This window comes from Pseudorasbora parva, chromosome 5, assembly GCF_024679245.1.
Source record: "Pseudorasbora parva isolate DD20220531a chromosome 5, ASM2467924v1, whole genome shotgun sequence".
Taxonomy (NCBI): Eukaryota; Metazoa; Chordata; class Actinopteri; order Cypriniformes; family Gobionidae; genus Pseudorasbora; species Pseudorasbora parva.
In genome coordinates, this window is record NC_090176.1 from 22,013,071 (window position 1) to 22,032,154 (window position 19,084).

The window sequence follows — 19,084 nt, forward strand, 5'->3', positions numbered from 1 at the left end:
TCACGTGATTTTAGCAGTTTGACACGTGATCCGAATAATGAATCAATACGCTGATTTATAACCGTCTGAATCTTTATTTGAGGATTGAAAACAAATGCGGAAGAGAAGACAATGCTGAATAAAGCCGTAGTTTTTGTTATTTTTGGACCAAAATGTATTTTCGATGCTTCAAGAGATTCTAATGAACTAACTAATGTCTCATATGGACTACTGTGATGATGTTTTTATTCCCTTTCTGGACATTATAGTGTGCATACACTTGCATATACTCTTGGACTAAATATAAAATATCTTAAACTGTGTTCTGAAGATGAACGGAAGTCTTACGGGTGTGGAACGACATTAGGGTGAGTCTTTAATGACATCAATTTCATTTTTGGGTGAACTAAACCTTTAAATGTCTAGTCCAGAGCTGAAGCCCAACAGAGCTGCATTGAGTGTAATAATGTAAACGTACATTTGAAACGGTGCTGCTCATAGGCTGATAACCATCATCAGCTCGAATGAGTAATGGGAACAGATGTCTCCATTTAGAAGACAGGAATGTGATGTTTGCCTTGGTTAAAACGATGAAACGCATATATAGATGAGCAAACTCTCATAACCCTCTCAGCATGTGGTACGTATCCCATCATCCCCTCCGGTGTGTTTGCTTCCCCTCTTGGCTCTACCAAGGTTGTCGCGGTCTCTTTGTTCGGCACCGTTCCATTACTGCCAGCTCCGTCCGTGTTATTCATTAGACATGGGTCAACGTGAGGAGATCAGGCACTACGAGCAAATAAAACTGGTGACATGCTCATCAGATCATCAGTCAGCCGCTAGATTAATGCTTTTGTTCTTTAATTAGCAACAGCACCAAACCGTGACTCGAACGGCACAAACTAATCATTAAAAATGAGAGGAGAATGAATCACAGGCGCACTCTTGTTTTCATTTTCTTTTTTCCCTTTCTTTTTTTGTGGTGGGTGTTTATGTACCTTCTGCGTGGCCATTAAAAAGATGTTTCGTGCGTATTAACAAGGGAACAAGCCATCAGTTGTCACTGCTCGGTTAATTGTTTGTGGTGCCTCGTTTATGAAAGTAGGCGTTTGACATAACTGCACATGCTGGTTATGGCAGCTTTCAGGAGGATGAAGAGTTAATGCTTGTTGTCTCTTCAGTGCCTGGGTTAACGCTTGAAGACACATTTAACATGCAGTAGTTTATTTAGTGCCTTAACCTCTATTTTCAAACCCAGTGTTTGTTACAAAGGGTGTATGGTAAAGTAAAAAAAGACATTCATGCCTGCATCCAGGCTTTTTTACTGCAAAAAGTGCACCAAACTACATTTGAATATTATAAGTTAAGATTGTTTTGCTGCTGCTATATTGTGAAGTAAGCAGTGTTTTTAACATTTACTTTCATGAGTTCTGAGCGTTCTCAAATAACGACAAAAACCTTCAGTTCGAAATGTATATTTTAATACATAGATTTTTGGGTGCCGCCTTTTTTGTATATTTTAGATGCACCGATTGCAATTTTCTTGGCCGATTACGTTTTTTTTTTCTTTTTTTGTAAGCAGTGTTTGGTAAGTTACTTTAAAAAAGTAATTAATTACTAGTTACTAATTACATCCTCAATAGTGTAATTAGATCAATGTACAAATTACTCTCTCCTAAAAGTATTTAATTACTAATTACTTTCTAAATCCTATATCAACCTCGACTAGTTAAGTGATTCAAGGATAGACATGAAGCAGCTCTTTTAATTGATTCAAATACAAAATATAAATATAAAACTACATAAATTATTATTATTAACTGTGGATGGATAAAAACATGCATTTTTAAAGTTTTGATGTTAATTCCACTATTGTATTATCTATGTGTCTATACAATGTATTTAGTTCAATTACTTGTGAAGTAACTGTAATTAAATGACACAAAAAATAAGGGTAATCCCGTACTTAACTTTTTCAAGCGAAAAGTAATTAAATTAACTAGCTACACCAACACTGTTTGTAAGTGTGACTTTCCAATACTGATTTTTGCCAGTTCCCATTGTCTTAGAGCTATAATTGACAGCGTATACAAACAAAATCTTTTCTTCAACGCAAAGTTTTTCAGTTGGCCGAATTGAAAATCTGTGAATTGATGCAATTTAATTCACAGAAATTATGTTCGGCTAACTGAAAAATGTAGATGTGAACAGTCACTTGATCATTTTCGATTGGAGACCTGATTTTTTTTTTTTTTTTTTTTACGGTGTAATCAAATGTTTTTTTTTTTTTAAATCACTGGATAAATAAATACAGATTAATGTTTACAATTAATGTTATACAACTTATTCAGTCATGAGCAGAGTGATTTTCTTTATCTTTTGTTCTTTGATTAACATGACAGACATCAGCAGGTTTTTAGGCTGCTGTCACCTTAAGAGTTTATGCACGGACCCAAAATACCGTTACATAACATGCGTTATCTTTCTCAACTATATATATGTTCCAAAACTGACTGGGATTTTGACATCATTTTGTAGGTATTTGACCATTTAAGCACAGTGAGCCACTCATTTTGGTACTTGCACGACTCACAATCTGTTTGAGTGGCGGCTTGTGTTCTTCTTTTGTGTTGTACGTTTTTTGTGTGATTGCAAAACTGAAAATTGTGCAATACAAGCACTACTTAACTGGAGCGAATGAGACAAGTGAGCGAGAGGATGCGGATGCGGATGCGTGTCACTTCGCTGTCAAAGAGAAGAGACAGAGAACGCACAGCTGATATGATTGAGCATGTTGCTGGTAATAAAAACTGGCCTTGGAATCGGAAAGACACAAGACTGACAGGCCTGGTTACCGGTCCGGGGCGATCATAAGGAAAATTGTCCGAATCCAATCCCTATCCGGTCAATTGGTGCATCTCTAATTTTTAGTGAAGTTATTTGAATGCACACATCAAAAATAGTGATACAAGTGCCCAACGTAATGATTGAATATTATCACAAAATAACACTTATTTCAGGTTATGACTCTCCATATACAGAGAATTCTGGCTTCTGTATGTGAAAGAAAATGAAGCGTTATTTGGCTGCCCGCGTGGTATATTAAACATCCTGATCCTTTCTTCTCAAAGCTCCTGACCTCATTCCTTAAATCACACTTTTGGCTTTCTAAAGGACCGCTTTGAGAAGCAGGGGTTTGATTGACAGGTGCTAATGGGGTCAGAGGTTACAGGCAAGTACATTAGGGCTTTCTGCTCATGCTGACCCCTGCCACACTTTCTGTCAGAGCTGAAGGGCAGCATGATGCATTTCTGCTGCTCGATATGTCTGAGTGACCGGCCCTCCCTATGGACGTCACCCCCACCGCCCCGGCCCAAAACTACATACTATATTACTACTGTGGTCAGTAGACACCTCTCGATTGATTTAAAGCAACTTTTTTCACACTGTTTGTTACAGTTGTTCTCATTAATGCCTATTTTGGTGTGCACAGAATCAGATAAGCTTGGCACAAACATCTGCTAAATGATGTCTCCGGTATAAACATAGCCATCCAAGTGAAGCCTGAAATGCCACATACAATTAATTATTGCATTTCATTGGACACACACACGTTGATATTCCTTGTGCAAGTCATTATCCTGTTACAAACCGCATTTACACACATACGTGGCACATATTTGTAATTACTGTCAGACATAATGCGACACACACACACACACATGCGCTGGTAAAAGCAGCTACATGACTAATGATCATCCTCAAACCCTGACATGAGATAAATTTGGTATTTTTCTTGAGAGAAATTCATCAGTTCTGGCACATCCGCTCTAATGGTCTTTTAATGCTCAAATCAGCAGCCATTTCTGTCAGACGAAATTCCTCCCTTGAGCCCTTGCAACCGGTTGGCAAGTAAAATAACGTCCTATTATGTGGCTGTTTTTCATAAGGAAACATAAAGGAGACTCGTTTTGCTCGTCATTAGCTCACATTTGCATTTATTGCCTGTTTATTTTACCATTAAATGTATTTTCCTTCTTTATGTTCTTTGTAAGTGTTTTTTTAGGGGTGTTCATAAAGTATGTGTTCTTGCGTCCCATCTGCGCTTTTTAAATGTTGGTCTGTGAACGTGTGTCAAAAAGGCATATTTGGTTCTTCCACCATCTTCCACCATATGTGTTGATTTTTTCAAGATATGTAAAGTTGTTTTAAAATAGTTGTTTTCATTATTTTATTTTTTACTCATAAAAATAGATACTGAAATCACACTTCTGTTTTTTTGCTGTTGTTTACAGTGGGTACGGATAGTATTGGAAAGTATTACTACACATGGTCCTAAGTATTCAGACCCTTTGCTCAGTATTTAGTAGAAGCACCCTTTTGATCTAATACAGTCATGAGTCTTTTTGGGAAAGATGCAACAAGTTTTTTTTACACCTGGATTTGGGGATCCTCTGCCATTCCTCCTTGCAGATCCTCTCCAGTTCTGTAAGGTTGGATGGTAAACGTTGGTGGACAGCCATTTTCAAGTCTCTCCAGAGATGCTCAATTGGGTTGAAGTCAGGGCTCTGGCTGGGCCATTCAAGAACAGTCATGGAGTTGTTGTGAAGCCACTCCTTTGTTATTTTAGCTGTGTGCTTAGGGTCATTGCCTTGTTGGAAGTTGAACCTTCAGCCCAGTCTGAGGTCTTGAGCACTCTGGAGAAGGTTTTCGTCCAGGATATCCCTGTACTTGGCCACATTTTTCTTTCCCTCGATTGCAACCATTTGTAGTGTCACAGCAAAGGGTCTGCATTTTTAGGACTTTTTTATGAATCTGAAAACATGTCAACATTTCTGTTTTTTTTTCTGTCAATATGGGGTGCTGTGTGTGCATTAATGAGAAAAAAAAGAACTTAAATGATTTTTGCAAATAGCTGCAATAGAACAGAGTGAACAATTCAAGTGTGAATATTTTCTGAACCAACTGTATGCAATTTTGTTGGGTAACACATATTTTAGAGTGTCCTTGTTATACGTTACATGTACTTAATGTTGTAATAACAGTACATTATCTATAATTACATACAGCTAACTCTAAACCTAAAAACCTAAACCTAACCCCATAGTAAGTACATGCAATTAATTACTATTACTGAGTACTTAAATATATAAACTAAACTTAACTTGGCCTATGGCCGGGGACAAAAAAATGTTTTTACCAGCCATGAAACATCTAGATTAATCTTTATTAAAGTTGCAAAAGTTATTCAGTAAAGAGCATGAGTGATTTATTGTCTTTTGTTGTTTGATTACATTTTACATTCAATTTTAGGAATAGGCTGCTGTCACTTTAAGAGCTATTTACATTCACTTAATGGGGTGATGAATTGAGAAATCAGCTTTCCCTTGATCCTTTGATGTATAAAAGGTCGTTGTAATATAGAATATCCTGCAATTTTCGGAGCTGAAAACTTCCTTAGTAAAAGAAAAGCTTTTATACACACAAGGGCCAGAAAACGAGAGCTCTCAAATCAGTGACGTATAGGGCTGTAACGATATGCGATATGAAATCGAAATCGCAATATGCAGGTCCATGAACCTATATCGCGATGTGAGAAGGCAGAATCGCGACACACCCCTTCCAACTCCCAGAATTATCCTTCCTGTCCAGATCCAATTTTTAAGTCAGCAGTATGGCAACATTTCGGCTACCTGGTGGAGAACAAGGATGGCAATCGTGTAGTTGACAAGACCCACACAATTTGCCGTAAGTGTTTCAAGAAGCGTCCCCAACTGGCCGGCAACACAACCAACATGCAGATGCCGGAGACACACTGATAGATTATTTTTTTCCCCTCAAAATATCTTTTGAACTGTTTTGTTTCCCCCCCATATCGAGGTTTGTATCGTACCGTGGGTCAAAAATCGTGATACGAACCGAATCGTGGGTTTGGTGTATCGTTACAGCCCTAGTGACGTATCAGAAGGGTACAACGCCGCCTCTACAGATAGATGTGTACGCTGCTTCTGTAGCCCTGCCCACCGGCTCGTGCAGCAAATTGAGTTCCCTTTTCTGGCGATGCAACACTGATCACCTGTCCCGAGCCACATTAGTGTTTATGTTAAAGGAGTACTTCAGCGATGGGAAGATGAATCTGTATTTAAACTGGGTCATTCTTTAAACTGGGTCATTCTGGGTCATGTATTTAAATGGGTTCCTTCTAGACTGAGACAAGACAGAAAATGTATTTTTGTCTCATGGGGATGAAAGACAACAATTCCCAGAATGCTTCGCTGCCCTACGAGGCCACTCCCAAAGCCACAGCTACTGGTAACTGTCCCTGGATCACTTTCCCACCATGTTCATTTTCATAAAATCAGTTCAGTTAGAGAACAAACACGACAATTAAAAACCGTCATGAATGAGCTCTCGTGATGAGAGCTGAGGTAAATGCGTCTTCGCTCGCGGCAGTCGTTCACAGCGTGTTCAGTCTGACGCATTTTTTAGTTTATATGGCTTTGGAAGCTTAACTTTCATAGGAATTAATTTGAGAAGTTGAAACGCTCACATTGCTCAGCATAGCTCCATTTCCATGAATGCCTGAGGCTGCCAGCTGAGCTGTGAGTGTGATCTCCCATCCCCCATGTGGAAGTTAAAAACATATGGAAATGGCTCCCTCTGCTGGCTGTAGTCTTTAGCCTCTGGCCAAAAATTCCTCTGATGACGCAAATAGCCTGGATGCCAGATGAACTTAGCCCCGCCCACAATTTTTTTTGGTCGGGCAGTTCGGTCTGGCCTTGCTCCATAGAGGAGTAATTATCCCCGAACAGAAACTGTTCGGACCAATGAAATCATCAGGGCGGGCTTTAGACAAAGATGGACAGATGATCAACAGTAACGTAATCATCCACGTCATCAAAGGCACTCGGATTATATTTGTTTGAATCCTAAACGGAGAGCTTGCTTGTATATGCATTCACCTTCACAATTTCTCTCAGAAATGATGATCATGTTGGGTAAGTACTCTGTGTATCGTTTAATTATTTAATTTTTTTACAACACCGGCAAAGATCGTGTATTCCAGCCTGATTTCAGCACGCGTGCAGACAGGGTTACCAAGTTTTTACAAACAAAACCTGCCAACTACTAGCCCTAAACAATAGGACCGAGGGGGGTTCTCCGGGGGAAAAATGGCGTTTGGGGTAAAATGTGTGTTATTTTGGCAAGGTTGCCTTCTATAATTTGCACTCATGGGTCTATATATCACATAATAGTCGCTTAAACCCGCGGACATAGAAAACAACCCCCGGGGAAAAAAACGTGGACTTGGCAACCCAGTGCAGTTGAGCTCTGTTGACATTTGAATGACAATGTGTCGCTCCGTTGCTCTGATTGGTTGTAGGTCTATCCAATTGAGGTCTTTCCTGGTTCGGTTGAAACACGCCCCATAATCACAGCCCAATGGAGAGTTTCAGACTCATATTCTGACTAGAATTGAGTATGACCACGTCATGCTAGCAAATATAGTCAATTTCTTTTCAATATCGTCAAATTTTTTCCAGAAATAAAATGCAGAAATCTCTTGTCTCAGGGGGATATGAGGGGGGATGCACAATCATTTAAATATACTCCAGGGTTTCTACTGATACAAAGCCATATGCTAATCGCTGAAGTAACCCTTTAATGTTCTCACCACATTGCATTGTTAGAATTCATAAAAATGTTACCAGCCAATTGACATCCTTTAATTCACTTGACAACACTGATCTTTACTTTCAATTGGTGCTTGATGAGTGTTAATTTTAGGCCCTGATTACGCTGTAACATGGACAACTAAAAATAAATTGTAACCTTACATTGTTAGTCATCCTATTTATGTTAATAACTTTGCATATTTGTTTGGCTTATGCACTTTATTATAATTTTTCTTTCTTTTCCTGGCAGTTTCTCATGGTTGTTATTCTGTTTTTTTTTTTTTTTTTGTAGGGGATGCACGTGCAAACTGACCTGGACTGTATGACTAAGGAAACCAGCAACAACAAATCTGACCCTTTTAATGTCAAGTAAGAAGTGTGTGTGTGTGTGTGTGTGTGTGTGTGTGTGTGTGTGTGTGTGTGTGTGTGTGTGTGTGTGTGTGTGTGTGTGTGTGTGTGTGTGTGTGTGTCACATTTACACTATTGTTTAAAAGTTTGGGGTAAGGAAGATTTTTTTATTTATTTATTTTTTAAAGATTTGATACTTTTGTTTTTAGGATGCATTGAATTGATTACAAGTCAAAGTAAATACATTTATAATGTTTTTATAAAATTGCATAAGCAATTTTCAGCATCTGTTTCCAAACAATAATAATATGTTAATATAACATTATACAATAATTTACCATTTTAAATAGCTTTTTAACAAAAGAAAATAAACAAAATAACTTTCTCTCTTGAGTGTCAAATCATCATAATAAATTTTTTTCTGAAGGATCACATGACATTGAATACTGGAGTAATGACGCTGAGAATTCCGCATTATCAAAACTTTGTACTGACCCCAAACTTTTGAATGGTAGCGTGTGTACAGTCTGATCCAAAAATGCGAGACAACTAGCCAAAATGCGTATATTTTAAGTGTAATAACATAACTGTCACTGCTAATGTGATTATCAGCATAACAGTTTAACTAGAAAATTGAAAAAAAAAAAATACTTTTTGTAAAACACACACACACACACACACACACACACACACACACACACACACACACACACACACACACACACACACACACACACACACACACACACACACACACACGTATTTACTTCATACCTTTTCTTTAGTTTTTAAATCATTTTATATATCTCCAGGTTTGAACTGAAAAATCCCAGATTTTCAACGAGGTCTTGCACTTTTAGACCCCACTGTACTGTATATGTTGTTGTTTTTGTTGTTTAATCTGTTCTAGTTTTCTCTCTCACTTTCTCTTGCTCATATCATATCATTAGCTAACATTCCAATTTTCCTGCTCCTCATTGAGAAGATCAAGGCTTTGTGGCACTTGCATATAAAATGATTATTCATTAAGCAGCTTCAGAAAGCAAAGGGGAAGGGCTCACACAACACAAACAAACACATGCATTAATCAAGGAGAGAGATGACTAATGAGCCAGTCTGGGATTAGAGACTCTCTCGCCAGCCTCCTCTGAATCCCAGAGCACATCTGAAGGCACACATCCGGCCTTCAATACCTCTGATCGACACTTCTGATACACTCTCTGTTCCTGTACAACATCAAAACACACTCTTTAGACAGGACCATAGTGCTGCGAATGGCATTGGATCATGTTTTCATTGACTTCCAAAACAAAAATATTTGTATTTTACATTCACCCCTTTAGGGGTCATATTGTCCAGGCTTCAGCAAAATACTAGGCCTGCAACAACTAACCAGTAAATTAGTTTATGATAGATAATAAAAATAATTATCAAAAAATGTGATAATCGATTAGTTGGATCTTTTACTTTAGAGTTAATTATACCTTTCTATTGACAATATGCATATAAAAAGCAGTGGAGGACACCAAGTAAGCTGCTGTGGGAAAGGTGCACAGCCTAAGTTGTTCGAAACATGAGAATGATTTATATTAAGTACTTTAAACAAAAGCATAAGTGTTCACCGTGGCTCCCCCGTTGTGCTTTGACAGACTCGTGTGCTGTTTAATGGTTGTCCATAAAGTAATTCCCTTTTGCATAACTCAGGGATCGGCAACCTATGGGTAATCACTGACATATGACAATAGCTAAAGAGGTACATGTATTTAATTTAAATAAAGTTCATTAAAGTGTTAGTTCACCCAAAAATGAAATTGATGTCATTAATGACTCACCCTAATGTCGTCTCACACCTGTAAGTCCTCCGTTAATCTTCAGAACACAGTTTAAGATATTTTATATTTAGTCCAAGAGAGTATGCAAGTGTATGCACACTATACTGTCCATGTCCAGAAAGGGAATACAAACATCATCACAGTAGTCCATATGTGACATCAGTTAGTTCATTAGAATCTCTTGAAGCATTGGAAATACATTTTGGTCCAAAAAGAATGGTAGGCAATCAGTTGTTTTGGGTGTATAATGTAATGTTAACCTTTTTTTTTGGCACATAATGTAGTAATAGATACATTCGTTTTCATAGTCTTTATATTTAAAGGGATGTCTTTATTGGGTTATAATTTTGCCATTATGAAATGTTGGGTTGTGATTCTCATTTTGTGTTAGGGATAATTGATGATGGTCCATTGAATAATTATAAAATAATCCACCCTTAGGTGGTAATGGCCATTACACCTCGGGTGTGCAATATTTTCTAATAATTCAACGGACCGGAGTCAATTATTCCACTTATACTATGGTTGCCACACACTCCTGTGTGACTAATGTCTTGCGCATCTCATCCCACGCCTCCGCTGCTAATTCCATAACATAATTTTAGAGCTATTTACAGATAATTGAGCCATTTTTTGTGTCTCTCTGAAGAGTGTTTGACAGCCTAATAACGGAACTAAGTTTATCTGCTTCAAGAACAGCGCCATTATTACCTTCCTTATATTTGAACTATTTTGAACTATTTTACTGATCACTTTCTGTGTGAGTTAGTTTGAGTGGGACAGAGAACATATGAGCTTTCTATACAAAATAATTTTGTAGCAAAAACCATTTTTTTTACTATATTATTTGCTTAGTCAGTGTCATTGTGTATTTTGTGGGAGCTGTAAGGATCTTTGAAATGACTGAAATCATTTTTCGAAGTGATATGGACATGTGATGTGAGAGCATTGACCAAGAGCATTTATCAAGACCTACCTGGCACCCTTTTAGCTGCGTGTTTCCCTGAAAATAATGGCTTGTTTCCACTGAGCGGTACAGTTTAGTACAGTTCAGTACGGTACAAAATTTTTGCTGTTTCCATTTTCAGAAGTTGTGAATGGTACCCTTATTCCGTACCGTACCGCACCGCAGCACTTGTTTGACACCTCTCCGTTGGGGTACCTAGCACAGTAGTCCGGTACTAAAGGGTGGAGCTAGACACACTGCAGAACATTGATTGTTTGACAGAGAATCGTTACTTGCGTGTGTTTCCGACTGTGTTTTTCCTTGCAGCCTGCAGCTTTGGCTCAAAACAATGCGTGTCGTCTTCTTGTGACAACAGCCAAATGCCTAGAAGCTAGAACAAGATCTGCTGTATGTCGTCCATTGTTGTTTACCGTGTCGCTTTCTTCTTCGCTCGAAAATGATGTTGACCGCAGCACCACGTCTGTTATAAGGGTGCTTTTGGCGGTGGAAACGCAAGCCGGATCAGGGTTTGCGGCCCCGAATCGTACTGTACTGTACGGAACCGTACCCCACGCTCTGGAAACGATTAATAATTGCACACCGTATAACGTTCTTCAACCAATCGGATTCAAGCATTCAACAGGTCCATAGTATAAAAATCTTTAAGGTTTTAACTTTGTTTACAATCTTATTAAACAAAAAGGATTTAGTAAGACTGTCAAAAATTCCCCAAAGCCCATTCAGAGCACAGACGGGCAGTAAGGAGGGTTGATAGGGTCACATCCTCACAGCACGACTCCTCTACCACGTCTTACACCAGCCTCTCTCCATAGCAACCGGCTGTGCCATCACTGTGAGGAATGCTGGATGCTCTCTGCTCTCGGCAAATGATCCTTGAAATTGAGAGGGAAAAAATGAATTATCACTAGCACTTTGAATATAGAAATTGAAAGCCATAAGTATGGCCAGCACTTTGCTAATAACATTTAGAGGTTGTAGGAATGTGCAATTCCAAGAAAGTGAGTTTATGGTTGGTCACCTTAAAGGAATAGTTCACTCACCCTCAAGTCGTTTCAAAGCTATATGACTTTTTCTTCCGTGAAACACAAAATGAAAATTTTTGAAAAATTGCAACACGTATGGAAAAGTTTGTAATGACTTGACATGTCTGTCAAGATGCAGAAAGAACAACAACAGAACAATAAATATTAACAGTACCATAAAATAGTCCTAAATAGTTCTATAATATAATATCTAAATTTATTTCTGAAATAATGAACTAAAAGCTTATATTTTATGGGTGAATTTTCTCTATGTGAATAAAGGCTACAGAATGCATTTTTCAGGGATGCGGTTTTGTTTGTTGTGAGGGAAAAATGCTCAGTGGACCTCATTCGTGAAACCCAAGCACAAAGCATTTCTATGTAAATCATTGGTAAAACTATTCTCACTTAAATTGTTGCTTTTGAATTCAGTGGGGCAGTTTATGTGAGAAATGTTTTACGAATGATTTACCATGAAATGTACTGTGTGTTTCATGATTGAGGCTCGGTGTGAATAGACCTTTACTGTCAACTGGAAAACAGGAAGGGGGAAATGAAGTGTAATTTCTGAGCATGGATTGTAGAATCCTGATAAACCATATATGTTATGATAATGTTACTGATATACACTTGGACTGCAGGTGGAAATAAAGCCAATTAGTAAAGTTATACTTTGCATATTGCTCATATAGATATAGCTTTAGGACCTGATATAGATCCTCTGTTTGTGTGTGTGTGTGTGTGTGTGTGTGTGTGTGTGTGCGTGTGCGCGCTATGCGGCCGAGGGATATATATATCATTCACCACTGTTTTCAGCTAGATTGTTACTGTTGTAATTCCTACATTTAACATTTTGAATTGACTTTTTGAAATTATGGTTTGTCTGACTGGAAACACACACACACACACACACACACACGCACAAATATTTTGTTTCCATTTCTGTATTTTCAATCAGATCAACCACAATTTCAACAAGTTCTCAAATGTTAAATAAATAATTTGTAAGTGCTTAAATGTAAGAAAAAAAAGTTATAAATATTATAATTTACATCTTTCACACAATGTTTTCCAATTGGACATAAGATTGGCTGACATTTATTCATTTTGATTTATATGGGCCTTACAATACATGCCAAAGCACATTTACACAGCACAGCTAATGTTTAAAAGTCAGTTGTCACCAAGGCTGCAATTATTTGATAAAAATGCAAGAAAAACAATTATTGTGAAATATTATTACAATTTTAAATAACTTTGTTTTAACATATTTTAAAATATAATTTTTAGTCCTGTGATGGCAAAGCTGTATTTGCAGCATCACATGATGTCACATGATCCTTCTAGAAATCATTCTAATATGCTCAATAAACATTTCTTATTATTATCAATGTTGAAAACAGTTGATTTAATTTTTTTGTTGTTGTTGTGAAAACCATGATACTTTTTTTCAGGATTCTTTGATTAATGAAAAGTTCAAAAGAACAGCATTTATTAGAAATCTTGTGTAACATTATACATGTCTTTAATTGATCCTTTCTGAGTAAAATTGTTACTTTCTTAAAATAAATATATTATAATAATGTCTTATCTTACTGACCCAAACATTTTGAATGGTAGTGTAGGTAAATGTGCTTTACCACTGAGGTATTATATACCTTATATACAGTCCCTGACAAAAGTCTTGTCGCTTGTGTACAAATTGACCTAAAGTGCCGCTGAAATATATTTCAAATCAAAACATTTTTTTACAAGAAATGGCTCAATTTAATCCCACCAGCTTTTGTGAAAATGTTTCAGTGAACAACTAAACTTTCAAAAAGTATTCTAATATTCACAGCTTGGTAAAGCCCATTGAGTCAATTTCTGCAAAGACATAAGTGTTGTCACCTTGTCATATGAGCTTCACCTGTGACTAATAATGGATCAATTAGGTCTCAAGTGTGTATAAAAAGAACCCCAGTACACTAGACCTTCACATCAACTGCAACTAGACCTCTGCAAACATGCCTAAGATTCACCCTGAGACTAAAGTTTTGATTATCATGAGGCTGAAGACCAGATCCACTGCTGATGTGGCAGACACCTTCAATGTGTCTCAGCGTCAAGTACAGAGGATAAAAAAAAAGATTTGAAGAGACTGGAGACGTTTTTGACAAGCCCAGGTCAGGCAGACCCCGCAAGACAACTGCTCGAGAGGACCGTTTGTTGGCTCGAAAATCCAAGGCCAGCCCATTTTCCACTGCAGCAGAGCTCCACGAGACCTGGTCACCTGAAGTCCCTGTGTCAACCAGAACAGTTTGTCGGATTGTGTCTCGAAATGGCCTCCATGGTCGAATCAGTGCCCAGAAGCCAGCACTAAACAAAAGACAATTGAAAAACCGTGTGGCATTTGCCAAGGCCCACAGCCTGCTAAAAGGATGGACGCAGGAAAAGTGGCAGAAGGTGGATTTTTCAGATGAATCTTCTGTTGAATTACACCACAGTCACGCAAATATTGCAGGAGACCTACTGGAGCCCGAATGGATCCGAGATTCACCCAGAAAACAGTGAAGTTTGGTGGTGGAAAAATCATGGTCTGGGTTTACATCCAGTATGGGGGTGTGCGAGATCTGCAGGGTGGAAGGCAACATCAATAGTCTAAAATACCAAGAAATCTTAGCTACCTCTTATATTCCCAACCATAAAAGAGGCCCAATTCTGCAGCAGGACGGTGCTCCATCGCATACTTCCATCTCCACATCAAAGTTCCTCAGGCGAAGAAGATCAAGATGCTCCAGGATTGACCAGCCCAGTCACCAGACATGAACATCATCGAGCATATGTGGGGTAGGATGAAAGAGGACGCATGGAAGACGAAACCAAAGAATATTGATGAACTCTGGGAGGCATGCAAGACTGCTTTCTTAGCTATTCCTGATGACTTCATCAATAAATTGTATGAATCCTTGGCAAACCGCATGGATGCAGTCCTTCAAGCTCATGGAAGTCATACAATATATTAAATTTGAATCTCACAGCACCACAACTTAATTTCCTGACATATTTTTGTATTTGCAGTAAATTTGTTCAATTTCTGTATAGGCGACAAAACTTTTGTCTTGCCAAAATTTGGCCTTTCTGTCTTGATTAAATGCTAAATATTTTTTTCTGTGAAAATTATTTATTTCAGTGCATTAAACATCATTTGGCAGGGTTTTAGCTTTTCATATGAGTTATTTCTAACACCAATTAATTAATTAAAAATCAGGTTAATATCAGGTATTTCTAGAAAATAGATAAGCGACAAGACTTTTGTCAGGGACTGTATTTTAATGATTCAAATTGTTAATGCAATCCGAGTTTTGAAAATCTCCATTGAAACAGAAGAAGCTTAATGAAAAAATAAAAAACAAAATCGGCAAATTTGTTGTCAGTAAAACAAAAAAACAAAAAAAAACAAAAAACACTGAAACACTCTCCGCCTCTTTATCATCAGTCTGTCTGAACCTACCATCGGTCTATCTTTTTTCCTCTCTTCACTTTCCTCATTTCTCTCAGACTGTTTTATATTTCCTTTGTATGTGTGTCTCATTTGGCCTTTTTGCACCTCTGTCTGTTGCGCTTCCATCTCCCATCACTTCATCATCTTATTGTGTCATTGGCATCTGCCACTGAGGCCCTTTCGCCACAAGTACTTCACTTCTCCACCTTTGTCCCTTTTCTCCCTCTCTCAGTCTGTTTTCCCTTCTCTTCCCTCATCTATCTGTCTTTCTCTGTGTAGTCTTTCTGAGGGGCCACAGACTCATCTGTGCACTCTTATCTGCCTTGCCATTGTGCCGTTGACTCCCTGCTGTCAACCCCTCGGGCCTCTTTTGCACTGACACCCGTTTATCATCATCTTCTCATCACCCTCTCTGCCAATCACACCCACACCCACTGATAACCATCCGCTTTATCAGAGAGACAGTGAGAAAATCTTAAACTCTAACCCCATCAGCGTTGAGCCCGACTTCTGTGTCTAACTCCGCGTTTCCTCTTAACTGATCTCGATTCAGTCTGCGGGATAACATTTCAGACACGCCGCCTCTGGGACTTTAATTTCAGCAAAGATAAACAGCAGTATCAAAGATTTGCCTTGTATTAGTTTCTGCCACAAGATTATACCTGGGTGCTTAAGATTTTCTAATAGAAAGCATGCAATCTCTCTTGAATCAATTAACTGAGAGCTGTTCTCAAGTGAAAAAGGTAATTGAAGTAATGAAAAGAGGTGGCGTTGGTAATCTGGGGCTCAGCGGTCAGTATCGTAGTGGATTAGAGCCACATTGTGACGGTGTCAGCGGAGCGTCAGATCGATGCGGTGGTATGATGACGGTGAAGGGTGGTGTGCCGAGAGCCCCATTTTTAGCTTAAGCGTCTGACTGACAGCAAAGCAGTGAGCGCCTTATATACATCCTGCGGCTGAAATGGGAAGCTCAGACTTCAGATTGTGATCTCCGATTGGGGCATTTTAAAATGTGTTAGCCTACAGGTTGGCGGAGACTTTGTGGAGGTTTCGTGAAAGTCATATTTTGGAGGTTTTTCAACTTGATCTTATGAGAAAATGTAGCTAGGTGTTGATTTTGAATGCATTTGTACAGTGTGGTTCATATGCAAGTAGACACACTGTAAAAAAATATTGTTGGTTTAACTTAAAAAAGTAAGTTACCTGGTTGCCTTAAAATGTTGAGTTTATTGAAATTAAAAATTTGAGTTGATACAATGAAGGATATTTGTTTAATAAATAGAAACTCAAAATATTATTGTATCTAAACCACTTAAAAAAATGTGATTAATCATGAAAATAGCACAATTTGGCATGTTTCACTGCATCATCAGAAATAAAACACACACAATTACCAAATATGCTTACAAAATATTTTAATATTTTAAAAAAGGTTGTCAAATAAAAAAAAAAAAAAAAAATTGTATTAACTAAAAAGAAATGTAATTTCAATGAACTCAAAATTTTAAGGCAACCAGGTAACTTTTTTTCTAAATAATTTTTTACAGTGCATAAGCATGAAGGTCCACCCCAACCTTAAACCACCACATATGGGGCGTTGCAGATCCTACAAATACCAACGGCTAAGATTGTATAAATTGTAAACCCGGCCTGATCTGCCAGCGATTTAATTTCGCCCTGCAACTCAGAAACCTGTACATTTAATTTCTACTGCTTCTGTTACACTTTTGCGGGAACCAATTACAGACTGGCGCGATATTCGCTGCTTTTAACATGATGACGGATAAAGAAACGATGGGTCGTTGCCTGTTGATCACGCCTCTTGTTGTCTGATTGGTTGAAGGACTATCCAATTGCATACAGAGTCATTTGAATAATGCTCGTTGATCACACCTCTAGTGCTGTAGAAAATACAGAGCAGACTCGCCAGACCAATGTTCAATCTTAAGTTAAAATGAGCTTGGTCTGGTGATCCAGACAATAAATTCATATGAAGTACGAAATTAGAATATCATTGTATTAAGGGTTTATAACAATTTTATAAGTTTTCTATTAAATTCTGTAACTAATAATCTGCCCTTATGCTGTTCTTTTCAATTCAGTGAAACTAGGGATGTCGTTCCATAAAGCATAAAAAGCACAATGACATGTTATAAATGTGGTCAACACAACTTGCGCCATATTCTAAAGCTTGGAACATACTCTGCAAGAATAAAGAAATTAGTTTGTTTTCTTGAGGTGGCAAGAACAAGAAAAAGTCTTCTAGAGTCATAAGATGGTATTGATAATTGTTTGCTTTGCTGTAGCTCTCGAATCTCAGTCATATACATCCACATATGGTGCATTACTTACACACTGTAGGATTTTTGCTGTCTCGCGATCGTGTGGAAATTGTTGATGCTCGAATGGTCGCAGCTCTCATTGTGTGAAAGGAATTCTGAGCCGAGTAGGTTACAAGCACCTCCTGATAATTTGTATGCATTTTATACAAAATTCGGGTACTCTTCCTGGTTTTGACCAGTGTGTATAGGCTGTTCCCTATTGCCAAATCATAGACAGGGTAGGTATATGAATATTATTATAGCCCATGTGGCTGCAACCCTACAGCGTACACACACACACACACACACACACACACACACACACACACACACACACACACGTTTCCTTGTTTTATGGAGACTTCCCATAGACATAATGGTTTTTATACTATACAAACTGTAACTTCATTCCCCCTACACCAACCCCCCTAAACCTACCCATCACACAAAAATTTCTGTGTTTTAAGATTTTCGCAGTACTTCATTTAGTATGATTTATAAGCTGTTTTCCTGATTTGGACAAAAAATGTCCCCATAAAGTCCACATTTACTGGTACTACTATCCTTGTGAGGACATTTGGTACACAAACACATAAATACACTCTCTTTTTTTGTTTTTGCTTAATGGAATGGCTGTGCTGTTCTCTGCTTTTCACCAAATCATTTTCACACATGGTCTTTTTCTTTCTTTTTTGTAGCAGCAACATTGAAAGTTCCAGTCTTCGTGTTAAGCATTAAAGCTCATGCGATGGCTGTCGGATTGCCACGCAGTACATTCGTACCAGCTGCACGAGTATCAGGTTAACTGACTTGCAACGCCTGCAATGGCTCACATCCTCCCGAGTGTCCGAATTGTCAAACTGGACGCCCACCTTTAGTGTCAAGTTTGACATTATCTCTTATTTGAATGTCATTGCCATCGGAACTTGCACAACACATATACACTTTGTTTCTCACACAAATATACACAAATATACAATATTTCTGTAAAAAATTGCTCAAATTTGTACATTTGTGGTGCCCAGGCTCAGTTTCCATTCACTCATTGTACAGAAAAGAGCAGTTCTACTAAGTTTGTGTTTGTCAGAAGAAAGTCAAACCGTTTTGGAATGGAATGTGGGTGAGTGAATGCAAGTAAAAAAAAAAAAAAAGTGAATTACAAAAGTGTATGTTTGAATAATACACATTGCTAGTGAATTACCATAAGTGCATTTACCATCATTTACCAGCACATATGCAGTATATACTGTAAAAATAACTTTGAGTATTTCTGTCTAAGTAGTGGTTTAGATGAAATGTTGCTCTTAAAAGCTACACTGTGTGATATTTTCCCCCATCTAGCGGTGAAAAGGTATATGACCATCCAGTGAATATTAGTTTCCGTTCCTCTCAATTCTGATTTTTTAACTCCTACGGTGGCCGATTAAGTCCAAGGGACATGGCAATCCCCCTCTT

General features: G+C 38.0%; 1 protein-coding gene across 4 annotated transcripts in view; it reads left to right on the forward strand.

The window, feature by feature from the left end:
* Positions 1 to 19,084, forward strand: part of pard3bb (par-3 family cell polarity regulator beta b) — a 460,252-nt gene that overhangs the window by 135,776 nt on the left and 305,392 nt on the right. For all 4 annotated transcript variants that reach the window (XM_067443471.1, XM_067443470.1, XM_067443472.1 and 1 more), the window contains exon 6: positions 7,948 to 8,024. In XM_067443471.1, coding sequence (XP_067299572.1) covers positions 7,948 to 8,024 — 77 coding nt within the window. The remainder of the gene's footprint in view (positions 1 to 7,947; positions 8,025 to 19,084) is intronic.